This window comes from Dama dama, chromosome 27 (assembly GCF_033118175.1).
Source record: "Dama dama isolate Ldn47 chromosome 27, ASM3311817v1, whole genome shotgun sequence".
In the NCBI taxonomy this organism is placed as follows: domain Eukaryota; kingdom Metazoa; phylum Chordata; class Mammalia; order Artiodactyla; family Cervidae; genus Dama; species Dama dama.
In genome coordinates, this window is record NC_083707.1 from 40,390,124 (window position 1) to 40,417,278 (window position 27,155).

Below are 27,155 nucleotides of genomic sequence, written 5' to 3' on the forward strand. Positions count from 1 at the left end.
TTCGCTTCTCCCACCCTGCCTGGCTCTATTAGTAGTGATTCATTTCCAATCAATAATGATTTAGTTTATTTGTAGAAGTCACTTAAGCCACTCAGTTAAGTCATTCCCAGTGGCTCAGTTATGTCCATCCCATAAATAACACCAGTCTCGGCCTGGCTGACAGGCTCTCATAATGACACAGTCTGCTTCATGTGATCACAAAACTGATCAGAGAATACAGAACAGTTGCTGAAGGAAAATAGATCCTGATGTCTTTTTAAAAACAGATGCTTAAGAAAACAATAGGAAATTCAGAGTAGTCTAAAAATTGTGTGTCCTCTTGAGAGCATTCAGAAAATAAATCTGTATAATTAGTGCCAATAAGTTTTAAAAAATATTTCAGGGTAGAAATTCAAGATTTATCATCTGACTTAGTGACAAAGGATTAGTCATTACTTTTAAATACTTCTAAAATACTTGTTTCATTAAAGTATTTCCTGTTCACATAAATAAAATTTTGCATTCAGTTCAGTTCAGTCGCTCAGTCATGTCCAACTCTTTGCGATCCCATGGACTGCAGCATGCCAGGCTTCCCTGTCCATCACCAACCCTCAGAGCTTGCTCAAACTCACGTCCATGGAGTCGGTGATGCCATCCAATGATCTCATCTCTCTGTCGTTCCCTTCTCCTTCTGCCTTCAATCTTTCCCAGCAGCAGGGTCTTTTCCAGTGAGTCAGTTCTTCGGATCAGGTGGCCAGAGTACTGGAGTTTCAGCTTCAGCATCAGGCCTTCCAATGGATATTCAGGACTGATTTCCATTATTTTGCATTAATTCCACCTACTTTTATCCAATTTTTCTAGAGGATTTTGAGGAAGTGGTGAATGTGTGTGTGAGGTCGAGTTCTGACAGGATTGGCACGTTTCTCTAGGTAGGTGAGAACTGTGCCTTCATTTCCGGCAGTACAGCTCTGCTGGCTCTGAAAGCTCAGACCCTCTTGCTGGGAGCCCGGCAGTCAGCATTGCAGGGACTCCGGCAGCCACAGCTGTCTTCCTGTTCTGGTGCTAAACGACCATCCCAGCAGCAGTTTTGCCAGATAAGCAGCCACAAGAGACACTTTCCTTTTGTCCATGACGAACTCCTGCATAAAGGCCCTGTGTCATTGACCTTCCTGGTGAGGTCGGCTCTGTAGGACTACATACGTGCTTCATCATCTTACTGCCCTGTCACTTATGCTTGGCACCCAGAGTTTGTGAGGGTTTTCCAGATAAGCTTCATTAATGTGAACTAAATCTGACTCATCCCTCGGAATAGATTATGAAATACCTTTGGAATTCTGAAGAGAAGGCTGTTTAGTCTTGAAGGTAGAACGCAAATGATGCTTCTAGAAAGGCTGAGTTGGAGGACAGGTGACAGGGGGTGGGGCAGGAGAGAGAAGGGACCCCACATCTGCTGAGCACCTGTGACAAGCTCAGAACCAGGCAGAACTGGTATTTGGCAGATGCTGTTTCATGTATCTGACTGTCTGTTAACTCTTGGAGGAGATTCCCTGCTTTTCAAATTAAGAAATTAAAACCGGGAAGAATTAACACGGAGAGTGAGTAGCAAATCCATAATCCAAACTCAGACTCAACTCTGTCTGACCCTCTTTGGTCGACCAGTCTTCCCCCTCTGTTTATGTGAAAGTGCAGACTCTTTGTGCACCTGTAGATCACGTATGTCACTACCCTCTAACGCCTCATACATGTGATTCCACTGACAGATTTACAAGGCAGCACGAAACAGTGAATTCTAAGAGCAGTTAGTAAACTATATATTGTATACATGTGCATTCGTGCATGCATGCTCAGTCGTGTCTGACTCTACCACCCTATGAACTGTAACCCTCCAGGCTCCTCTGTCCTTGGGATTTCCCAGGCAAGAATACTGGAGTGGGTTGTGCAGCAAACGAGCATTTTCCCTCTACTGTGGTCCCTAGTCTAAGTAAGCTGGAAATGCTATTTCTGTGTGCTTAATGGCCACTGTCTACCATAAGGGCAATATATCAACCCAGTTCCCGGATGAGAATCTTTCCCAGGGTCCCTGGTCACTCCAAGGGCAAATCAACAGTCACATTCTTGTGCGGTCATCCCTGGCCCAGTGGTTCCAGCAAGTCAAACATGTGACTGCTCGGTCCACAGTCCAGAATCTACTAGTTCCACAATCCCATATCTGTCATTCCGAAATCCAAAAAGCTCTCAGGTCTGGAAGCTTTTCCATAACTCATTTTGAGTGTAAAACCCTGTTCAGACCTGGACTTACCTGGCGCAGAGCACCTGATCTGATGGGAGTTTATTTATCGTGTGTACTTCTTGCTCATGTGGGAGTCCTTGCACCCGACTGTGGACGTGCTGCTGCTTATGCTCACTGGGCACCGCCCAGATCTCGTGGGGTTACTTATCAGGCAGGATCTGGGGTACTCAGCCCCGGCAGATGAGCAGAGTTTGATAAAGGACTGTCTGGAACAGTGTATGGGTGGGTGAAGGGCCAGCACAGAAGCATGAGGGCAGGAGGGAGGGATTCTGTGATGAAGCAGGCTCTGGTACCGCCCTAGGTGTGAAGAGCCAGACAGAGGCAGAGTTCAGGAATCCAGGGAGAGAACAAGGGAGGTCACAGTCGAGAGTTCTGGCCGGCAGCAGAACCGCAGAGACGAGCCTGGGAAATACACACTCACCCTGGTTTTCCCCTCTCCCTTGACTCAGTGGACATGGGTGTGGGTAGACTCCAGCAGTTGGTGATGGACAGGGAGGCCTGGAGTGCTCTGGTTCATGGGGTCGAAAAGAGTTGGACACGACTGAGCGACTGAACTGAACTGAACTCAAGATCTTCTGCTGGTGCCTCTCTGATTGCACCCTACCTGATGCCAAAGGCAAGAGAGCTCATTGAGGCAGACCAGAAAGTAAGCCGTCGGCACCAGCAGGGGTGTGAGGGTGGCGAGTGGGTCTGAAGTGCAAAAGGTGAGTATCTTGTGCAGTGTATCCTGTAATGGGGCTTCCCTGGTGGCACAGTGGTAAAGAACCCGCCTGCCAATGAGGAGACGCAGGAGATGAGGGTTCGCTCCCTGTGTATCGGGAAGATCCCCTGAAGAAGAGCATGGCAACCCACTCTAGTCTTCCCGCCTGGAGAATCCCATGGACAGAGGAGCCTGGTGGGCTACAGTGCATGGGGTCACAAAGAAGTGGACACGACTGATGACTGTGCATGCACACACGTTTCCTATAATATCTAACACACGTGCCCCACCAGCTTTATGAAACCCCAAAACTCAAAAATGCTTATAGAGTCATCCTTTATTAAGTCAACAGCACATACCCACATTCAAAAAATATTAATACATATAGGGGAAACTGTTTTTTCCCCCAGTTTTCTGTGCCTGTTCTTCAGGTGAGAATACTGGAGTAGGCAGCTGTTCCCTTCTCCAGGGGATCTTCCTGACCCAAGGATCAAACCCAGGTCTCCTGCATTTCAGGCAGATTCTTTACTATCTGAGCTACAAGGGAAGTCCCATAGAGACTTATGAACCACTTATAATAATCCCTTGGCTACCCTGAAAATTGGAACTCTTGCACTCAAGAGTGCTATCTCATTCACTGATTCATCAATTTCTGTGTTCACTTAGCAGTTTTCATCACTGAGTCAGAACTCTGCAAAACATGGGCTCTGGGATGTAGCAACAAAAATGTGACACTGGCATTTCTAACAGCTTACAACTTAGGGAAAACAACTTAGGAGAAGACACCGATTTGCTGTGGAATAGTGGTACCACCCTGGGCTAGCAAAGTTTCATCTCAAACCTACCTCGTTGCTGTGGGCTCCCCTCTGAGACGATCTCACGGCCAGGTCTGGGCTCAGTGGGGAGCACCCCTCTGCCCTGGTGGCTCCGTGTGATGAGGGTCCAGAACCGGGCATGTGCTCAGCACACACACGATTCTGGCTGACTGCTTTCAGTGCATGGCAAGATGGGGCGGTTCCCACCACAGGAGCAGGAGCGGCGTCCTCAGGAGGGCAGGAGGAGGGGTTCCTTTGAATTTGGAACACCTGAGAAGACTTCTTGGGGGTGGGTGGGTGGTTTTAAGGATTTCCAGACAGGAAAAGGACAGGGAGGAGCAAAGTCAAGGCAAGAACTTGAGAAAGGCTGGTGTAAGTGGGCTGCGAGGACTTGGGAGTGAAAAAGCAGTAGGTGACCAAAACAGGAGAATGAGAACCTGTTCTGAGGGACTTGGACTTAATTCTGCAGCAAGTGGGTTACAACTGAGGGTTTTTGAAAAGGTGGGGGTGGGGGTCTTGGGTTTAGTGAAAATCACTCTTCCAGCACTTTGAATGTGGGGGAGGGTTGAAGGGAGGGAAGATCACTGTCACCCAGGAAAGAGATGGCGACGCAAGAACAAAGACAGCAGTGATGATCATAGAAAGAAGGGCTGGCAGACATTTTGAGAAAGAAATGACAGCTGTGATCACTGTTTGGAGGGAGGAGCCAAAGTGACCTCAGGGTGTCTAAAATATGAATATTCAAGAGAAAGCAGAGGAGGCCCCTGAAATGAGCATCGGGGAGCACTCTGCCACATTGGACTGAGTCATGGCCAAAATATTTTAAAGGACATACACTGCAGGTATTTAAAATTGTGAGTTTGTTGTTCAGGAACAAGCAGAAAATGCCAAGGAGAAATTCCATGCCTGGGAAAGTTTCCGCTACTCTAATTCCTTAGGGTCATTCCAAAAATCAGAAAGCTGTAAAAGTCACACATTTTTTAAAAAGTTTAGTGTCAAAAATTATTTGGTGACAAACCTGACCTTGATTAATATAAGACTATTGGTAGACCTTATTTATTCCTCTTAGGGTCATTTATTTGCTGAAGAAATAATATATTTGAATACACTGGTGCTGTCCCAAACTGCACTAGACAGGTTTCTAAATAAAATGGATTTATTTTGTTGTTTTAGACATTAAGTCATGTTCCACTCTTTGGGCCCCATGGACTGTAGCAGGGCAGGCTCCTCTGTCCGAGATTCTCCAGGCAAGAATACTGGAGTGGGTTGCCATTTCCTCCTCCAGGGAATCTTCCAAACCCAGGAATTGAATCCGTGTTTCCTGCTTTACCTCTGAGCCACACAGGGAAGCCCCACTACCTACCTTACAGGATTGTTCAAAGAGCCAATGTATAGGATCAGTAAATGTTAGTCATTATTATCCCACCTTTTAATCAACCAAACATTTTCTAAAAAGCCATTTTGGATGATCATTTGTTTTTGTCTGCCCTTTTGTTTCTGAAAGGGCAGTGAAAACAAATGTCTCCCTTCTCAGTTAAAGTGAAGGAAGCAACAGAGAGAGAACCAGCATGTACAGAGGGCGAGACTACCCTCTGGTTCATGGATACAGAAACAGACCCTGAGAGGTTAAGTCTTAGCAGGACCCAGGTCACCCCTAAGTAAGGGGTAACCTAGGTTCCCAGGGGAGAATAAGAGCCATCAAGTCAAGCGCCTGGACAGGGTGGGCCTTTCTGTAGGGTGAGAGGTTTTGCTTCTCTTTTTCATTGGTTAGGAAGAGTGTTCTTTAAAGATGCTTTTCAGACCCCAAATTTCCGAATATGCCACCTTTACCCGCCTCCCTGCCGGGTCCCTGGACCCCTCTTCAATAACCACCTCTGGGAAGAACATGCTCTCTTCGCCTAAGGATAGTGTAGTGAAATCGCTCAGTCCTGTCCGACTCCTTGCGACCCCCTGGACTGTAGCCCACCAGGCTCCTCCGTCCATGGGTTTCTCCAGGCAAGAATACTGGAGTGGGTTGCCATTTCCTTCTTGCCTAAGGATCAAGTCTAGTTTTCTGACATGCCGAAGGCAGTATCTGAATTTGATGGGGATGAGGAGGAGGGCAGGGACGCGGGGCGAGGCAGAGTTTGGTGGCTGTGGCACCCAGGGTGAGGGAGGTGCTCAGCTTGTCGCAGGAGGGCGGTACCTGCCCCAGAGGCAATCAAGTCCACTGTAACCGGACTAAGTAAACAGCAACGTAATCCGCTTCTTCAATGTTTGATGTGGATGCTTTAAATGAGAGAGTCCCATCTTCTCCCTCTCCTTCCCACGCTGGAGGCGGCCCCTCGGCCGCTCAGCGCGGGCTCCCAGGCGCGGTTTTTTCTCGGCTCCAAGCTGCCGAGCAGGAAACGCTCCCGGCCGCGGGATAAGCCTCCCGCTGGAAGGGGTGGGGGCGGGGGCGAGAAAGGGAAAAAGGGAAAGAAACAAAAGCCAGAAAAACTTGACCCGAGCGGCCAGCGCGAGCCTCCGAGGATCGCTGCGGGCTTCCTGCTTCCCAGAAGCGGGGATCCCACACCCCAGCCACCCCCACGCCACCCCGGGCCCCCGCCTCGCCCTCCCCGCCCCAGCCCCCGGGGCTGGTGGGCGTGGACTCGAATCCATGCTAATGGGCCGCGCGGCGGGCGGGGCGGCGAGCCCGCGCCCCTGACAGCCCGGCTGCGGGAGGAGCCCCGGCCCCGGGAGCCCGACCGCCGCGCCTCCCCGCCCCGCCGGGGACCGGGCCGGTGCGCTGGCCCATGCTGGTCCCCGCCTTTGTTCTCCGGCCGGAGCGGAGCCATGCGCGGCTGACGATGGAAGTGGAGGACTCGGGCGGCGTGGTGCTCACCGCCTACCACTCGTACGCGCGCCCCCCGCCGCCCAGCCCCGAGCCGCGCTGCGCGCCCCGGGCGACCGCCAGCCTCCCCGGCAGCAGGTACCCACATCGCCCACCCGGCACGGGTCTCCTGGGCTGGGGGGCGGGGGGTGGTGGTTTCACAGGCAGCTGGGTTTTCCGCCAGAGCAGAGGACCACCATCGTCCGATTGTGGTTTCAAGTTTTGGTGGACGCGATGAGTGAGCCTGTGGTTCTTTGTATTGTCCTCTGAAGACGTTGGCCAGGAGAGGTTAGCAGAGTTATGTTCAGATACAACTTGCTGGTAATAGGCATATGCCTCATTTCTGCCAGATTCACCTATTGAACTATTGGAGAATTTTTTTAAAAGTGAAGCAGCAGCAGAAAATAGAAAAGTAAAATGTATTATCTTAAACCTGCAAACACTATGGAGAACTTTTTAGTAACATTTCACATTAGCTAAAACACAGATGGAGAGATTCTCCAAAAAGGAAATCTCGGTAGACCTTTAAAAACGATTTTACTTGTAGATTAAAAAAAAAAAAAAAAAAAACCCTTTTGAATGTATACATACATTAGTATCCCTGTTGTTTTATTGCTAATGTTGACTGTTTATAAATGCAGTTCTAATTTTCCTGTGGGTCAAAAGAGGTCTGAAAGCTTTTCACTATATGCATTTTAGATTTCATAAATCAGGGATCTAGCTTAATTACTTTATTGGTGTTCATCTGTTTGACGCAAGATCAAGGCTGGCAAGACTTCTGTTAAGTAAACCAATGTGAGACCCTTAGAAAGTTACTTTGGATGGTCAGATATGTTACACTAGTAAGTGAGATGGTTTGATGTCTCTGACACATGTTTAGGGGAAATAGTATTTGTTTAAATGTGACTATCTGCCGTGCATCCATTGAGCAATGGTTTTCTTTACCAGTGGGGAGTTTGAGTGGTGTGCTTTTCTGCATGTTTATTTTCAGTAATTTTTTTCTCTTGCTTTTATCTTTAGTTGTGATAAGGATTACTTGTTTCCTAATTTAATGGACTTGCAAGGCTTTCAGCAGATTGTGACTTTATTTCAAGAAGTATCCTCTTGGATAGCATCCATGAGAAGAACAACTTGCATTGGCATGAGACCTGGGCTGGGCTTGGCTAACAAAGAAAATATCATTTCTTCCAAAGAGAGCAGACTGAGTGAAATCTAATTTTTATATAAAGACAATGAGAAAATAACATTTTCTTCTTCCAGGTTTAAGAACCATGCACATTATTTTAAAGGCTAATTGAAGGTACAAACTAGTGTTTGTCTTTCGGGTATTTTCTTTTCTAAGCATGATGGTCGACTCTAATCGCTCAGATTATGAGTAACTAAATAGACATACTGGCGAGAGGTGGGGGTCCGGTTTGCGCATTGCTAGCTGGTCCTGGTGTGGCCGCCCCCGTCTGTAGCCCTCTGCAGCTGTCTAAGAGTGGAGCCAGATCATGCCCTTTGGGCTATCCGAAATTATATCCCTTTCCAAAGCAGACTGGAGACGTTCCATCTGCTCAGCATGCGGTCTTCTGGGATAATAATACATGAGAGCAGGAGTTGCCTATCCCAGCTGGTGCTTTACCCTACAGTTGCCAATTAGACTTACGTTGCCCCAACTTTGCATCTTTGGTGACTGCCCTGCACCCCCTGTGGGGGAACCTTTGTGCCCCTCACCCTCTGATGCAAGAGGTAGATGACCCTGCCCCCTGCAACCAAATTGTGAGAGAATAGCTCAGTTCCTCAGTTCTCAGTAACAGCAATCCAAAGAAGGTCCCTGTTCTTACAGGGAGCCCGAGGACACCATCAATCATGCGTCTGATAACAGAAATAATCAGGCCTGAATTATTAACCTTTGACTCACTAACTACTGATCAATACTCCCTTTCAAGCCAAGGAGCAAGAATGTGTTGTTCCATTTGTGAAGAGAGCACTCTCTCTTTCAAGAGTACCCTCTCCTTGAAATTGCTTACATATGTGTAGCATATTTGTGCAGTAGTGACCAGGGTGGCGTTAGGAAGCATGGGCTATTGTATCTGACTTCCTGAGTATCAGCATTCTTTAGCTCTGGGTAGCGTAGTTTATTTCAGAGCAAGTCATCTGCTGCTTCTCCAAGCCTATCCTTCATCTAACTTTATGTGCTTTTGATTTTTTTTTTTCTTTTGGCCTATTTTTTTTCCCCACTAGAATATAGTTTTTCTCCTTCTCTTTCTCTCTCGCTCTCTCTTCTATTCTCTTTTCTTCACTATTGTATCCTGAGTGCCCAGATCAGTGTCCAGCCACTGTAGGAACTCAGTAAGTTATTGAATTTCTACCAAATGGCCAAGGTAAAGTGGAAGCATTTTTAACAGCATGAGTCAACCTATTTGCACCTACTATGTGCCAGAAATACAGTAGGCGTTAGTGATACAACGATGAATGAAATGAAAGAGCCTGCCTTGAGAATGATGGACAGGAAGGCCTGATGTGCTACGGTTCATGGGGTCACAAAGAGTCAGACACGACTGAGAGACTGAACTGAACTGAGCTGAGAATGTAGCCCTGTACCTTTCAGACCAGTAGGATTTTTAGAAAAAAGCTGCAAATAAGTGGCAACATTTCAAAATCAAGAGGCTTCAGATATGCACTTCAGTTTCCCGTTAAAAAAAACCCAAAGGATCCAACAACTCAGGCCTCCACAGGCTGAAGCTGAGTAGGGGCTTCTCCATTCACGCCTCTCCCTGTTACTCTTCAACACTGAAGGTGGGTGTCCACTGTAATTTCTTTTGGGGCCTGCCCATTTTATTAAAGTATCCAGTATAAAGTACACTTGCCAGTTACCCAGGCTTGGGGTCAGACTGCCAGGCTCTGTTCATCACTTACACCATTTCCCACCATGTGACCTTGGGGAGCCTGCTTCAGCTACTTAGACTCGTGTCTGACACCAAGGAAGCAACTGATTGATAATTGTTAGCTGTTTTATTACTGTTACCACTTTTAATCACAGTTGTTGATGTCAAGAAGAGTAAAATGTTTTTGATACCTATCTCCCATACTTACTCATGCAGGAGAGACTCAAGTACTAAGCATTTGTTGGGAGAGAAAAAGCAATTCCTTATTTCACAAACATCTATATTTACGTTCTGTTGTAAGGACAAAAGAGAATGAAGGATTATAAATTCTCAGTTCTGTTAAAACAGATGGTTGGAATTGTCCTTAGAATCATGTGATTTTTAGGAAGCTCAGTTCCTAGACCTTTATTCAGAATTGAGAGTGAAATGTATGTTCAAAATGATTTGACTTAGAAAATGAAAAGTAGCTGAAGATAAAGGTAGATATTTTATTTTTCAAAGATTTCCTAAATTACATGCAAGTAACATATACAACATTTTTTGGTGAAAGTACAGTTTAAATGACCATGAGTATTTCTGATGTTTTTCCAAAGATACCATAAACTTCCTGAAAGAGGACAAAAATAGAGTAGGAAAAAGAGCCAGCTGTTCCTCAAAAACAAATAGAGAAGCTCCCCAAGGTTGTCCTAGGAATTATAATTCTACAGCAATGTTAAAACTTTTGTCCAGGGCATATTGTTTCCTAGTAGCATAACTGTTCATCCTAATGGGGATAATTTGATTAAATTGGAATTAGTGATGAATAGAAAGTAAATATTTTATTTGTGGAGAAGACTAAAACTAACCACTTTTTGTGACATATTTATGGGGCCTTTCCTGGAAAGAAATTAATTAATTATAAAAAGACATTTATTTCAAGGTGCCGACTCTCATTCAGTAAGTGTTAATGTAGATCTCTGTGAGCTTACAAACATACACACAGGTACACCAAATTCTGGAGCCTAGTAGGTATAATTTTCTAGAGGATTCAGAAAGAGTAATGGAACTAGACTTCTTAGGAGAGAATAAGGTATTTAGAGATCATTCCTCATGTGATAGTTGAAACTAGCGTGGGTGTCTCTGGTTTCTTTTTACAGCAGGGTCCTTGCTGATTGTAGGTGTCTCCATGTATAGAGCTGTTGGAAAACATCTGGCACATTTCCTTTGATCATGTCATTTGGCTAAATATTTTGCCAGTTGCTCAGTCCATTTTTATCCTGCTCTGTTCTCTCTGATCATTAATCCTCAATGTATCTGAACAAATTCAGGGAACTTAGAGTGTTGTAGAATCATTTTCCTGTGGATGAAGATGCTAACTTACCCTTAACTCTTTTTTTTTAATTTTAATTTTTTTTAAATCAATTAATTTCTTTTAACTGGAGGCTAATTACAATATTGTGGTGGTTTTTGCCATACATCGACATGAATCCACCACAAATGTACATGTGTCCTCTCATCGTGAACCCCCCTCCCACTTCCCTCCCCAACCCATCCCTCTAGGTTGTCCCAGAGCACTGGCTTTGAGTGCCCTGCTTCATGCATAGAACTTGCACTGGTCATCTGTTTTGCATATGGCAATATACATTACCATATGAGAATATCAGTACTATTCTCTCAAATAATCCCACCCTCACCTTCTGCCACAGAGTCCAAAAAACTGTTCTTTACATCTGTGTCTCTTTTGCTGTCTTGCATATAGGGTAGTCATTACCTTCTTTCTAAATTCCATACATATGTGTTAATATACTGTATTGGTGTTTCACTTTCTAACTTACCTCACTCTGTATAAAAGACTCCAGTTTTATCCATCTCATTAGAACTGTCCCTTAATTTTGACATAACTTGAGACTTACAGAAAATTTGCAGAAGTGGTACAGAAAGTCCCCATGTAACATTCTCCAACTTCCCCTAAGATTAACAACTTGCAGAACTGTGTTCCATTATGAAAACCAAAAAATTAACTTTGCTGCAGTACTATTGGGTTTCTCAGATGACTCAGCGGTGAGGAACCCGCCTGACAGTTCAGGAGACTTGTGTTTTCTCTCTGGGTCAGGAAGATTCCCTGGAGAAGGAAATGGCAACCCACTCCAGTATTCTTGCCTGGGAAATCCCATGGACAGAGGAGCCTGGCGGGCTACAGTCCATGGAGTCAAAAAGATTTGGACATGTCTGAGTGACTAAACAACAACAGTACTAGTAACTAAACTATAGATTTTATTCTGATTCCACAAGTATTTTCCACTAGAATTGGGATTTTTCTGTTGTAGGATTGAATCTGGGATCCTGTATTGCACTTAGTCATGACGCCCAAACCTCCTGCATAATCCACGACAGTCTGTTGTCTTTTGTGACCTTGGCCCTTTAGGAGGACCAGTTGGTTGTCATAGGCAGTCCCTCAGTTTGGATTGGTCTTATGTCTTCTCTTGATTGGATAGAAATTATGCATTTTGGGTGAGAATTCCACTGAATGATGTCAGACCTTTCTCAGTACCTCATTTTGGGGGTTCATGATATCACCGTCTTGTTCATGTTAGCTCTATCACCGGTTAAGTGTTGTCTTCCAGGTTTCCCTATGTAAATTAATCAGTATCTTGGGAGAATTTTTGATGGTGCTAACATCCTATCACTCCTCAAACTTTCATCCTCTGATTTTCCTGTCCATATCTGGATCTTCCCAATAACATTTATTATAGTGATTTTCTAATGATTTTCTATTTTTCTCATTCCTTCTACATTTGATTTATTTTACAAACTATAAAATCTACATTCAGTATTCTCTCTAATCTTATTATAGGTGCCGTTTTTGCCCTTAAAAAGTCAACCAATATATTTTAACCTACCTTTTTTTTCAGCTTTGCTACAGCATACAATAAAAAGGGTTAGTTTTACCTGGTTTGAGTTTATGAAACCTATAATGATAAATTTCCTAATTTTCAAAGTACATTGTTTTTTGGAAGCAAAATTTTATTCCATGGTTAGTATAAAAGAGGCTTCCCAGGTGGTGCTAGTGGTAAAGAACCTTCCTGCCAATGCAGGACATGTGAGATGTGGGTTTGATCCCTGGGTCAGGAAGATCCCCTGGAGGAGGGCGTGGCAACCCACTCCAGTATTCTTGCCTGGAGAATCCAATGGACGGAGGAGCCTGGAAGGCTTCAGTCCACGGGATCACAGAGAGTCAGACACGACTGAAGCAAAGTTGCTGAAGTAAATGCTGTGTTTGGAGAGAGTGGGTATTTGCGTCCACTTTGTCTGACTTGCCACCGAGGATGCTCTGATGGGAATCTTCTCCCCTTAGCAGTGTCCTGAGATGTTACTTGAATGTTTGCAGATGTGTCACAATGAAAATAAACATTCTAGTTTTCATATAATAAAAATTTCTTCTCAGTTCATCCTTCAACCAAGTTATTTCACTTCCGAAATCATTTCCATTCTCTGTTTTCTCAATCTGTGGTCTCTTGATACCAGTTATAGCCAAGAAAAGAAGTAAAATGTTCTATAGAAAAGCAATGGAAGGGAATAAAATGTTTCTCAGAAGAAAATTTTGGCAATAAAGTTTACCCATTTAAACAATAGACTTTGTTTTGTTTTTGAGTCTCTTTGGATGAAAATAATGAGTCAAATGTATCTTCAAATAGTGCACAAAAGAACTTTTCCTAAATGACTGTCACCATTAAGCCGAGAATTACAGTGCTATAGTATAGTCACTGACTGATGTGGAAGTTGTTTGCTTTAAAAGTGAACAGCCTAGAGTTGCTTTGCTGTGACTTGAAACTATCACAACATTGTTAGCTGACTGTACTCCAATATGAAGTTAAAGGATAAAAAATGTAAATAGCCTATATTGGTGTATTGTTTTATAGCTTATGTAATTCAATTTAAATATTATTTATTGTTGCTATTTTTTTCTTTATTTTCAGACAGGTCTTAAAGCCTTTAGAGTACTTTTGTTCTTTCTAATATTGCTATTTTTAATGTGTTTCGTGATTTACTTTTGATTAGATAGTCAAGCTGGTTAGAACTGTGTAAAGAAGATGTTGTTCAAACGACTGAAAGGTATAACCTAAGGAAAGATCTTGATAGCATTTATTTCCATTTCTTTGAGAATGTTTTGGTTTTCTTGTTTGCATTCAGTGTTTTGCTGTGTTCTGGTTACTTGAGTTAGTGAGTTTTGTATAATGTTCTGTCCTTTATAACATGGAATCCCATGCATCCATTGTTCTGAGAATATTAGAGGATGTGCATCAAAATATTAACGTTGTGTCGGAAAACTTCTACTAGAGTGGAAACTAAAGAAAATAGTGGATTGTTTTTATTAAATATCATTTTCCTAAATATTCGCAGTTTATGACATATTCTTTGAGTATCAGATGTTTTACATCTTTCTTCAATAAATGAATATTACAGATAAGACTGTCCATTTGACATTCAGTGCCAAGTAATTCCAAGTGTGGGAGGACATATACTAATGTCAAGTTGAGAACCAGCTGTGGTGTCTCGTGTTGCTCTTAATAACGGATTAAACCTGTGCATTCCATTTCTGATCCCTTTGACAGATAGATGATGACTGCACACAAACACGCAATACCAAGGACAGGAAGCAGAAGGAGGAACTGGAAACCAGAGGGAGGAGTATGTAGTAGTTTTAAATTGTCCGACACCTGAGATCTATGCGTACTGTCTTAGTCATTCTAAGTTGTATATCTTTTATGTATAAGAGAGAAATCTTTATTCCTATGTTAAATTTTCTGTTCAGTGGACCAGATTTGCTCTTGTAACTCTGTAATGTATAAGGAAATGAATTCCTTCGAAGTTTCCTGTTCAGTGCTTAGAAAACAATGGACATGCATTTGTCTTTATACAAAAACCAATCAACAGATTTATATTTTTATAGAGCTATAGAGAAACCTGACAGGTGTTTAGAACAAAAGGTTAAACTTACTAAAATGCCATTTTAACTAATAATATGATGTTTGATCTCTTTCCTTCCCACTTTTCCCCACCTTCATTACCATACTGAAAAAAATCACAGAGTAGCCAAAGTTAACAGGTCAGTGGTTGGGACTGAACCCATGTTTAAGTGGCTGGGGATATAAAGCAAAAGAGAAGAGGATAAATGTAGTTAAAGAAGTAAGGACTAAACTTCCTTTCTGAAGATTTCCTTGACAGTAGTAGCCAGAAGAGTTTTCACCTACCATAACAATAATGATCACTTGGTAATTCATCACATGCTGTCCTGTGGTATCAATTCTTTTTTAAGTTTTCATTTTATTGATAGCTTACTGAGCTTGGCACATACTGTTTCATTTAATCCTTCCCACAGTCCATTGACGTAGGAGGAAACTGAGGCACAGAGAATCAGCCCGAGATCACATAGCAAGGTGATGACCGTCTTTCCGAAACTGGTGCTTATAACCTGTTATTTAAATCTTGAAACATTATTTCGTATATTATGGATTTAGTGTTTTTCTGCTGCAGTTTGGTTATAGGTTTATTGAGAGCAGGGACAGCATTATCATATCCCCACTTAGCAATCAGCAATAGTAACTCTCCCACAGTAGATATTATGCTTAGTGTTGATTTAATCTTTTTTGCGATCATGACTATTCTGTTTAAATGGAATAAGCATGGAGTGAGTTAATTATGAATGGATATAGTTTCCGAAATTTTGTTACCCCTTGAAGTAAAATAACAGGATTTTTAAAAAATGTAAAAGCTATATTTTTGCCCTCTTGCAGTCTTATTTAGGTAACAGTATTTTAAAAATGGACAAAATGTGTTATAGAAGTCATTTAGCTTGACCATGGAAGTGAGATCCAAGCAATTTTGAGTTATAGGAGATATTCCCAGGGCTCTTTTTTTTAGGCAGAAGGAAGGGAAGGCATTTTTTAATCCTTTAACCTGTAGGTTCATGTTCTTAGAATTTTTTCATTTTAGTTTTATCAATTGTTTTCTCTAACTACTAAGACAGATTTCTATGGCTGAAAACATATTTTTCATTTTATTCTTTCCATGTGATCTATGACATAGCAGCTCTTAACGCAGGTTAAGAAACAAGGCTCCATGAGAATTAACGGGGTTTTCCTTCTGTCTCTCCTAATATTTAGCTGCGGTTCATGGGGTCGCAAAGAGTCGGACACGACTGAGCGACTGAACTGAACAGAAATATTTAGTCATGTTTTTCATTTTATCTTGACTCTGAAACCAACCAAGGGACAAACACCTCCTGGACCATGCCTTTGTGCAGACCAGTTCTGTTCTACATGTTGCTTGGAAACTTAGGATAAGTTCAGCTAGATTGTGCAGTCCAGTCTGGACTCCGGGCCATCCCTGGTCTCCTGTCTGCGTGAGCACAGTCCTTGTCCCTCAGTGACCTTGGAGCCACGGATGATGCTGAACAGAAATTGGGCTTCAAGGATTTCTGTTTAGAAAACAAACCCAGGGCCCATTGCAGTCTGGACTTGAATCTTCTGGAGAGCTCAGAGTCCACAGAGTGGCCTCCAGGCACTTGCGTTCATTTTCCAGGGTATTCGTTTTGATCAGCTTTGTTTTTCAGAACACTGGAACTATTAAAGACTGGACGGTCATTTTAGTTACACATAAACAGTGTGGTCTGGGCTTCTCTGCCAACTGCCATGTCTTTAGAAGTGTTCTCTATTTTTAACCAGCCGAGTTGTTCAGAGTATATTACTAATAGGCACTGAGCATCATGAAAAAAAAAAAGTAATGAGTGAGGACTAATCTCTGTGGTTCAGCTGGGAAGCAAAGAATGGAAAAGGGCCTTGCGGAATGTGTCAGGGCTCTGAGTTTGTCCTGCCGACCCCTGGTCACCCGCTGTCATTACTGTGGCACCTACGCTGGCCCAAGGCATGGACAAATGTTCTGGGAGCAGTCAGGCCAACAGCAAGGAAAACATGGAGGCGGGGGAAACCGGAGACCTGATGGGAGACCATTAAATGTCCAGAACTGGAGAAAAGGTGGTGACCTTTATGAGAACGACCTTTCCTTAGCTTCCTTTCAAACACTATTACGACTCCCCACGCTCGTTATCTCACCAGACGTAACTTGGAGAGTCTCGAAAACACACTCGCTGTGACTTTTCATTGGCATCTTAAAGAAAAACATTTGCTGACCTCAGTTGAGCAGGCAGTTAAATGGGAAAAGCGCTGACTGTTAAGTTTCCACAGATTCTGTTTTGAAAGGACAGATGATGCCTGGCCCCTGTGATTTTTAACATACCACGACTTCACTTCTCTCCTCCTCACTTAGAAAGCTCAGTGATTACAAGGTCCACTTGGCAACTATTTTGGTAAAATCAAAATTGTGCTTAGTTGCAGAAAGCCCCATGCCAGAGGACTCCCCCCTCTTCAGTTGCTGGAAGCTGGTAATTGGAAAAAGCAGGCCACGCTCTGCTTGTTTAAAGCTGTGTCATCCTTTGTGGGGCAGTGAGTCAACACCAGCTAAAACAACATAAGTCATTGTTTAGAAGAAGCCCTGGAGACGCTGATTTCAATTATACAGTCCTAAATAGACACGATACTACTCTTATCTAGACTCTAAAAAAGTTTTTATTGTGGAAGTTAAGGAGCATTAGCACCCATTCTCTTTAGAGTTCATGGAAGTATTAATACAATACTTAGCTACTCAGAGGACTTTTGAAGGGATCTTAAGAAAGAACTCTCTTCAGTTAATCTAAATTTTACACTGATATCTTCTCTCTTCTATGTCTTCCACTCCCCACCCCCACCTCTCTGCTCATACCCAGTTCAGACCATTACAGTTTTAATCTGGTTTCAGAGCTGTTGGGTTAAAATCCATAAATTCACAGTTGTAGTCTTGTAACTGTTTGCTGCTTCTGTTCCAGGATCCCCCTGTCTTTATTTCTCTGGAGAGGAACTGATAGCTTTAAGGTGCACCATGATTGTGGGGCAGAGACACAGTTTGGAAACCTAATGCACTGATCCAAGTAAAGACGATGAGCATCTAGATGAGGATACGGATAGAAGGGAGTAATAGAGCCTGTGGGGAAAATAGCAATGAAGTTGGTGTGATTTGGTGATTAATGCATACAGAGGACTAGAAAAAACACTTGAGTTTTTGTTTTGGAGTGTTATGAACTGAGGCTTCCCTCGTAACTCAGCTGGTAAAGAGTCTGCCTGCAATGCACAGACCCCGGTTTGACTCCTGGGTTGGGAAGATCCTCTGGAGAAGAGATAGGCTACCCACTCCAGTATTCTTGGGCTTCCCTGGTGGCTCAGCTGGTAAAGAATCTGCCTGCAGTGTGGGAAACCTGGGTTCCATCCCTGGGTTGGGAAGATCCCCTGGAGAAGGGAACGGCTACCCACTCCAGTATTCCGGCCTGGAGAATTCCATGAACTGTATAGTCCATGGGGTCACAAAGAACTGAAATTGAGAATTCTGATAGATGAGCAGAAAGTGAACAGGAGAAATTTAGCCTGTGAAATTTGGAACTCAGCTGATGTACCCAGCTCAGTTCAGTTCAGTTCAGTTCAGTCACTAAGTCATGTCTGACTCTTTTCGACCCTGTGGATTGTAGCACACCAGGCTTCCCTGTCCCTCACTATCTCCCAGTTTGTTCAGACTCCTGTCCATTGAGTTGGTGATGCCATCCAACCATCTTGTCCTCTGTCGTTCCCTCCTCCTCCTGCCTTTAATATTTCCCAGCATCAGGGTCTTTTCCAGCGAATCGGCTCTTCACATCCGGTACCCAGCTGATAGTTGGCTATACAAGTTGGAAACCTGGGCAGGAGATCAAGGCTGAGAGTTCTGAGCTATTTACTCGTGGGAGACTTCAGCATTTGAGAGACAGTTAAAACTGGGACTTACTGAGATCTGGCAGGAGATTATGGCGTCTCTGTAGAGAGAGCAGTGTAGCGAAGGTGGAACCCAAGGAGCAGCGCCAGGTGGAGTGAGGCAGAGCTTTGGGGGCCTCTGATGGAGACTATTTGGGAACTTTCTGGAAGCCCAGGCATCAGACTCAGAGTGAGTGGACAGCTGTATGAGGTATCTAAATGACCAGTAAGGTCAAAACTGAACATTGTCCGCAGGCTTTGTAGTGTAGATAACAATGGAGACCTTTGCTAGCCCGGTTCTGGTGGAAGTGAGAGGGGGAAGCCTGTTTGCTGCAGGTTGGAGAGTGGCTGAGGTCAGGAAGCAGAGGCGGCCAGAGGAACCTATTGTCAAAGCTTAGCTGTGGGAAGGTGGAAGGAGAGGAAGGCAGGACCAAGAGTGGAGCTTTTAAAATGAACTGAACATTGGCCAAAAGTCAGGAAAGAAGCCTAGCACTTCTAAAATGTGCGACTTGAACACACTTGAGCTCCTGCTTATAATCCCGAGATAACACTTTTGCGTGTGGGGTGAGCCTTTATCACCAGGCCCACAGTGGTGTGTGTGTCAGCGCCTCTGGGAAGGGAGCATTGTTTACCCCATGGCTGGCTCTTTCACTGCCTTCCTCCTCCCCCGATAAAGAGCCTGACACTCAGTAGAGTCTTAACAAATTGCTGCTGGGTAAACCCTGTGGGGGCTGATCTGTGTAGATGTGGCCTCTCCTTGGGCCGAGGAGCTGTTAGGGAAGTCTTCCAAAATCTCAGCCTCACTTCCTCTGTGAGGGCTGCCTCCTCCCCTAGCCACGTTGCTCACTTCCACCTCTGAGCCTTGTCTGCCTTTATACTCCTCTGGTATTGCACTTATCCCGCTACTTAATAGGCTGAGCTGTAATGGACCTAATGTGGCTGACCTTTCTAAAGAAGAGGAGGTTGTTGATGCCCTGGACTAGGTCTTATTCATCTCAGGTCCCTGGCACATATATGCTTATTGAGTAAGTGAGCAATTAATTCATTACATAATAGTGAAGGTACTTTAAAAATATGATCATATTTTCATAATTGGCTATAATTTTTAGCCTAGAAGTATTCAAAATATTGAACTGGTGTTGTATTGGGGAATATACCACCCTGATTTTGCATACTACCTGCTTTCCCAGAATCTACTAAACTAGCCTTTGGTCATAGGATAACATACTCTTTGGTGATATGCTATGAAGTAAAGATAGACATCAAAGCTGGCAACAATTGTAAATGAACATGCTTTGACACATAAAACTGAGAGCAGCATGGATAATTAAAAGAAGGTAAATATATCCTCCATTATTTTAAAGATTAAATTTTGCTCAAGGGTCACTTGCTTATTAAAACAAAAAGAATTTGAACTGATTTTTATCAGAAAAGCTACTGAGCCTTTCATTGAGCCTCTGTATGAGCTACTGAGCTACTGAGCCTCTGTACGCCATATACCCTATCAGGTTCTGGGTCTGCAAAAATGGTTACTTGTCTTTCAGTGAGAATAGATGGACCGTCAACAGGCATTTCAGTGGCATCTGAAGTACAGCTCGTTGAGAGTAGAAGTGATGTCTCTGTCTCTCTGTGTCCCAGCATTAGCCCCCAGGCCCAGAGTGGACATTCAGTATTTGAATGGTGGGAAGAAGGATGGAGGAAGATTGGATGAAGTACTCTGGGAAAGCAGAGAAGGTGTAACTAACACTTGGGGCTACATTGATGAGGATAAGAAGGGGTTAAGGAAGGCATCTGGGAGGGGTCATAGCTAGATTAAGTCTTAAAGAATGAGCCTGGGTTAGCAGGAAGAAGGAGACTGGAAGAGTGCTTTGTCAGGAGAACCAGTCTGAGGAAAAAGAACGGCACAAGTAGCCATGGGTTGCTGGTGTGCTGAGGCTGGGTAGTGGGAGGCCAGCCAGGGTGGGCAGTGACCACTCACTGTGCGGTCTGGGGAAAGTGATGGAGGCAGACTGAACTTGGTTACATGTCCAGTTTTCTCATTAGGGTAATGAAGGACTTCTACAGGCTGACCTCTAGGATCTCTCCTAACAGAAATTCTCTTCTTCTCTATGGTTAAGTTGGAAAAGAAGGCAATCAGGTAATCCTGGGTTTTTAACCAAAAACATGGATTCCGACCTGTCCTCATTTTGTAATAACATCTTTCCCTTTCTCCATTAACTTCTTATGCAGTTGATCTCTTGGGTACTTCCGTGGTCTGTGCAGGAAGCATGTATTGTTGTCTCATGTAATACCTTTGATTATTCTTAATTGGAGTTTGGTTCATTTCAAAGAAGCTACCAAAGTCAGAATGACCTGTCAGTAAGCTATTGGCCTCTCATATTTTCTTTGAAAAATACAGCCTGTCCAATAAGCAGAACTGACTTTTCTTTTACAGATGATTGTAAGCTGGTAGTCCAGTTAATAGCTTCCCTGGTGGCTCAGGTGGTAAAGAATCTGCCTGAAATGCAGGAGACCTGGGTTCAGTCTCTGGGTTGGGATGATCCCTTGGAGAAGGAAATGGCAACCCACTCCAGTATTCTTGCCTGGAAAACCCCATGGACAGGGGAGCCTGGGGGGCTACAGTCCATGGGTTGCAAAGAGTCGGACACAACTAAGTGACTAACACACACACAGCCCAGTTAATAGGGGTGTTAGGTACTGTTGAAGACTGCCATGGCCTTTTATGATTTTTTGTTCATATTTAAAACAGTATTTATTCATAACTTAATTTTTGAAAGATAAATTTTCTTAATATCATACTTCTATTTATATTGGCACAAAATTAGAATAAATTTGATATGACTTAAATAAAGCAAAGATTTCCAGGAAATATGTGAGCATGTTGTATGTTTTCTCTGTGTTTTTCAATAGTCCAGCAACACGTACATGCAATTTAAGAAGGAAAATATGTTTCAACTATTTCCTCATTTTCTGCTTTTTTTTTTTTTGTTAAAGACCAGGTCCCCCAATTGAGATATCTGAGGACTTATTGCTAGCACGTGCCTGTGAGAGAGATGGGCATGGAGGCCAAGAACCACCTCCACCTACCTTCTCCTTTCTCTTGTCACCTCAACCTCTTAACCACTCCTCTGGCGAGAAATTAATATAATGGCAATGATCCTAAAGATCTTCAAGATTTCTGAAGACATATCCTCAAAAAAGCTTTTATTTAGTGATAATAGTCACTTGAAAAAAGTGAAAGTGTTAGTCACTCAATCATGTCTGACTCTTTGCAACTCCATGAACTGTAGCTCACCAGGCTTCTCTGTCCATAGAATTCTCTAGGCAAAAATACTGGAGTTGGTAGCCACTCCAGTATTAAATGTACTTATGTATTAAAGGTATTAATGCATTAAAAGTACTTAATACATTTAAAAGTTGAGATATACTCAGTGTACAGTGAAATTCACAGTTGATGCAGCTAGTTGACTTTTAACCCATGTAACTACCATCCAAAGTTAAGATACAGAACATTTCCATCACTCTAAAAATGTCCTTCACACCCCGCTTATATCCTGCCAGTTTCTGACTTCTACCACCATACGTTAGTATTGCCTATTCTTGGAAGTCATATAAACAGAACATTACAGTAGACACTGTTTTGTGTACTGCCTTCCTTTACTCAGAATAATGGTTTTTGAGATTCAAACACATCATTTCATTAGAGCTTGAAAGTGGTAAAAAGTGTATGTAGGCCTTTTGGTGGTTTCATTTTATTGTTATAAGTGTTTGTCATCCAGCTGTCCTGCAGACATTGGCTATTGCATAAAGGAGAGGCTCAGATGAGGGAGCAGGTTTAGATGAAAATTCGTCACAGCATCAGAATCTGGAGTCTTAGCTCTGTTGTAGACCCAGGCAAAATTGGGAAGTAAGCACATTTGTTTTTGGCTCTTGCTCAATTTGCTTTGACTTCTGGAAATCAAACCAAGGGCTGGCTGAGAAAGAGTGAGAGTTTTACATTTAGCAAACACATTAATTGATTTTAAACAGTGAGTATAATAAACACTTTTGTACCAATAATTGTTTTAATGATGTAAGTGTGTGAGAAAAACAAATAAGAAAATTAACTAAGAAAATAGACCTCTAGAGTCTCTGTCCTTCAGTTCATTCATCCATTTATTGTTTCTTTGAATTTCTTTCTTAGCACTTGTCTTCTGAGTGTCTTCTCCTGAGGGCACTGTGAAGGATCACAGCTAAACACGATGGAGTTTCTGTGCTTGAGGGGCTTTTAAAAAGGGAGCCTGAGGGCTTTGGGAACCATGTCTTGTTCAGCTTCATGCCTCCTGGAGAGGACACAGGCTTTAATTCTGAGGAATGGTGTTTTAGTTGGGCATGTGGGTATCCTGGGTAATGTAGGTATACTGGTGTACCGTTAGGGTGTAGGGTAGAGAGGATGTACAAGGGGTCTCATAATCTAGCTTGGATGTACTGAGGAATTGGTGAGGGAAGTAGTGGGAATGTCTATACAAATATTTGCAAGATTTTATTTGCAGGGTGTGATTGGCTCAACAAATAGCCAAAGATGTCAGTGTCAGTTGTTATGGCCAAACCAATGAAGGTAAATTAATGAGAGTACCTCACCATGGGACAGTGCCTTCAACTCTGTATAGATTTCTTTCAAAATGAATGAAAACTAGTTTTGTGAAAATCAGACTGGAACATAAACTTAACTCTTTTGAAACTGTAGGAGAGTTTATTACCCACCCCCTACTCAGCCCCACCCCCTTGTAACCAAAATAACCCATATGAAATAGCTTGTCCTGTGGGAGTAGCTGGCTTAATGGTAATCATAAGCATATGCTGGAATCCAAGTACTTCAGCCAGAGTCCCATCCTTAGGCTTCACATTTAGCATAGCTGTTACCCCCGTTAGCTCAGCTTGTGGTTGGATGACACAACTGGGTGTTGTGGATGACAGAATTTTCCTAGCATTGTGCACCAGAGCAATACAGGCAGGTGGGCAGAAGACTAGCTCAACACTAACGAAACCCTGACTGTCACATGCATTCTGGTAATTCCATGAAGGCAAGAATGTTGCTAATAACAGAGCAGATTTTGTAGGTCATCTCAAACTTGGTCAGCTGCAGTTAAGCCCGTGGCTGCTGGGGCAATGGAATGCACCCCTATTTGTTTTCGGAAGGTGGTGGAAGAGATCCAGTTACAGGTTTTCCATCTTCCTGGAATTATGCTACCCCTAGAATAGAATTCTCCACATACCCAAGTGTGATTAGACCTCAATTTTAGCAAGTATCCAATTAAATGAACCATTTACTGCATCAATACCTATTTTGGGGAACTATTTTATGTACAGAATATCTTTGTGTGTGTGTGTGTGTGTATGAATTTATTTAAGGCCAAATTACAAATTGTATTGTCAAAATTATTTGATGAACTACTGAAGCAAGATAACTTTTCACAAACAGCATGCATGGCAAATGCTATCTTTTAATTTAGAATTAATTGCTCAAAGATATACAAATGAGAACCAAAGGTGATGTATTTTATGTTTTCTTGATATCTCTAGTGTGGGGACCTGAGTGATATTTTTACATATCGAAACAAGAAGAGTTATTTTTTTATCATGTAGTTTTTAGCTTTTTCAAGTCATAGAGCTCTTTGAGATGCTAGTAAAAACCAGTGACCTCTATGAAAAGTACACATACGTATGCTGTGCAAGTTTGCATGCATTTTTCATGTGGTTCATGGACCACAGGTTAAGAAGATGTTGGTCAGATTATTCAAAATTTCCTCTCTGTTTCCATCTAGGATATCTTTACATGTGTAGCTAGCCCGACCATTTCATATACTTGGAGAGAGCTCTCATGATATCAAGTGTGCTTCCCAGGACCTAGAGATGAGCTCTGAACAAGTGCCGACAAGTTCAGTAGAGAAACAGCTAGAATGCCTGTTGTTCTGTGTGTGTCCCCACAGGCTGGACCCTTCCGGGTGGCATGGTCATGATGGCCAGTGTCTGGACTTGGTCATTTCTGGCTGATGTGAGAAAGTCAGTGGTGTAGAAGCTGGGAGTATCTTGAGCTTATAGAATAATCCTTGTATGAAAGGGGTGTTTCTGTTCTCAGGGCTGAAAATGTTGGCAGTCAGCATCTAACGAAAGTACTGAGTTTTAGCCACTTCTCAAGGAAGGTTTAGAGGGAGCAGAAATCTTTGAGTATTTCACATGTGAGGGGCGGGGATTGTGTAACTGTTTTCTAATAGGAAAATGAGGGAAATTGTTTCGTTCGGGCTCTTTTTGGACCCTCATTCCCACACTCCAAGCCCGGTGTCCTGAGTGGGAGTTTCTGTGCTTTTCTTGGGTCCCTGTGCAGGTGTGTGCTCTGCATTTGAGACTACTGGTCCCTAGTCTTGTATGCCAAGACAGACAGGAAGATGTTTGCTTATGCCAATGAAGCATTTCTGAGATTGGAGTTAAAGCTCTGGTTTATCTCTGAGCGATATAATTGTAACCACAAGGGAAAAAAAAAAAGTTTGAGCTGAAAGCTAATTAGAGCCAACAAATGACCTGGTCTGTTTGCACATTATCTATTCAGTAGCTGTACCACAGTGAAAATAGATTCAGGAAAGGTGAGCTGAAGTCAGGAGTTGCAAATTAGTAGCATGTCTTTGTAGGGAAGTTAGAAATGAAGGAGCCAAACAGATACTGCTCTCGCCTACAATGATTCCCTGGCGGTGTGGTCTGACAGAATTCTGGACTGGACAGATATTTATCCTTATATAAGGTTTTCTCTTGTGCCTTGATTACACACAGCCTGTTCATCAAGCAGTTTATAGCATATTTGAGATCCCAAGAGTCCTTAGAAAACATCTAGCCTTATTTTTCCAGTGGGGAAACAGATATTAAGCAGTTCAAGTCTCTCATATTCTAACATTTCTCTGTCATTTTTTATGGGAAAGACTCATTATATTTTCTCATATTGTCTTGTCGTTCCTTTCCATAGAACGTGCGGTATTCCAACAGGACACTCTGTCCACAGACTGTCAGATGATGTGTGTGTAACCAGACACGGGTGTTCGTGGGATGTGTGGCATCCATTGATTTAGGACTGCAGCCCTTCTCAGGCCATGGGACAGAAGGCACATTTAGTGTAGTGTGGTTAGTCTGTCCTTTGAAAAGGAGTATTTTATGTACCTGCTTCAATTTTTTTTTCATTTATTTTTATTAGTATTTTAATGCTGGAAGACATATAATAATTTTGCACTGACAGGTTTTCTCATATTGTCAAGTGTAGGTAGCTTCAAGGATATACCCTTGGTGCTCATTTAAAGTTAAGTGAGGACCTCACAAAGGAAAAAGTGCTACCTTCAAAATGTGGTTTCTTTAAAAAATTTAAATAACTTTTTTTTCCAGTTCTTTTGAGATATTATCAACACATAGCTCTGTGTAAATTTAGGGTGTCAGCATAGTTATCCGACATTGTGAAATGATTGTCATTAGTTAATATCCATGGCCTCATGTAGAGACACAATAAGAAAAAGACAAAATGCATTTTCAAAACAATGGCCTTCGGCTCAGTTCTCTTTCCTGGCTTTCTTCTCTGTCTCCTGGACTTCTCTGTAGGAGACAGCTTACTCTCCCGCCCGTGCAGGTACCGTGCCCTCACCCGTCTCTGGGCACGTCCTATAAAGCCAGCGCGGCTGCCAGTGCTGTCTGTGCATTAAAACCCTGGGGGCTTCACTCCCAGGAAGTAGGTCCTGTTTTGCCTCTCATTTTGCAGGTTTAGAAACAGATGCAGAAGGTAAGTAATTTGCCCCAGTGAGGCAGAGCAGCCTCACTCCAAAACCTATGCTGCTGCTGCTTTTTAATTTTTTTTAAATTGTGGTAAAATACACATATCCTGGACTTCCCAGGTGGCGCAGTGACAAAAAAACCCACCTGTCAGTGCAGGAGCCACAAGAGACGTGGGTTCAGTCCCTGGGTGGGGAAGATGCCCTGGAGTATGCCCACTCCAGTCTTCTTGCCTGGAGAACCCCATGGACAGACAGAGGAACCTGGCGGGCTACGGTCTATGGGGTCACAAAGAGTCGGACACGACTGAGTGAGCACACGCGAGCGCACACACACACACACACCCACAAAATATAGCAGAGCCTGTGCTTCTTCACCAGCCTCCTCTGCCTGCTTTCTACACACCCACATCCCCTTACCTGAAGAGCCGCCTCCTTCTCTCCGCTGCTTCCGTCCTGTCGTCCGTGGGGGCTGGGCCACAGCTTGTGTTGTCTAGAAACATCTGCCCTGATGCCTTTTTCTCTTCCTTCTCCTCCAGTCTGTATCCAGTTTCTCTTGGTTGTGCTCCTGGTGAATCCGGGCCTGTGCTGCCCTCAGGTCATTGTTCCCGATGATTAAGATGCCGTGACTGCTCTGTAGCTGCCCCCACGCTGTGCAGCCCCCCTGCGCGCTGGAGCCACCGTGCCGTCCTGTCTCCTCCCTGCCCAGCAGCATGCCTGTGGAGTGGAGTCGGGGCGGGTGGGGGGGGCTGTACATGACTTTTTCCCCCAAACTAGAAAGCAAGATAATAAAGTCTAGTTTTAAATTTATCATAGAAGGCAGTTTCTCACAATGAGGAAGAGAAAATGAAACACTGAAGAAGCACAAGGAAATGCTAATCAGGGTCAGGTTCCACATGATCAGTTGCTTATGCTTTCACTTTGTTAGATTTTCTCTCTTGTAAAGGAAAGAAAAAAAAAAAATCCCTGGGACGTGAAAGAAAAAGGAAATGCCTTTTGTTTTTCGTACTGTAAAACTAG

At 43.3% G+C, this 27,155-nt stretch overlaps 1 protein-coding gene and 1 long non-coding RNA gene across 4 annotated transcripts in view; one reads left to right on the forward strand and one right to left on the reverse strand.

Moving 5' to 3' along the window:
- Positions 1 to 6,597: 6,597 nt before the first annotated feature.
- ARHGAP28 (Rho GTPase activating protein 28) overlaps positions 6,598 to 27,155 on the forward strand; it is a 138,680-nt gene continuing 118,122 nt past the window's right edge. For all 3 annotated transcript variants that reach the window (XM_061131028.1, XM_061131029.1, XM_061131030.1), the window contains exon 1: positions 6,598 to 6,734. In XM_061131028.1, the coding sequence (XP_060987011.1) occupies positions 6,613 to 6,734 (122 nt within the window). In that variant the 5' untranslated portion in view covers positions 6,598 to 6,612. The remainder of the gene's footprint in view (positions 6,735 to 27,155) is intronic.
- Positions 21,313 to 26,852, reverse strand: LOC133047668 (uncharacterized). The gene is made up of 3 exons (XR_009690809.1): positions 26,556 to 26,852; positions 26,284 to 26,414; positions 21,313 to 22,328 (listed from the first exon to the last, which is right to left on the reverse strand). It is a non-coding gene; the product is annotated as an uncharacterized LOC133047668 (long non-coding RNA).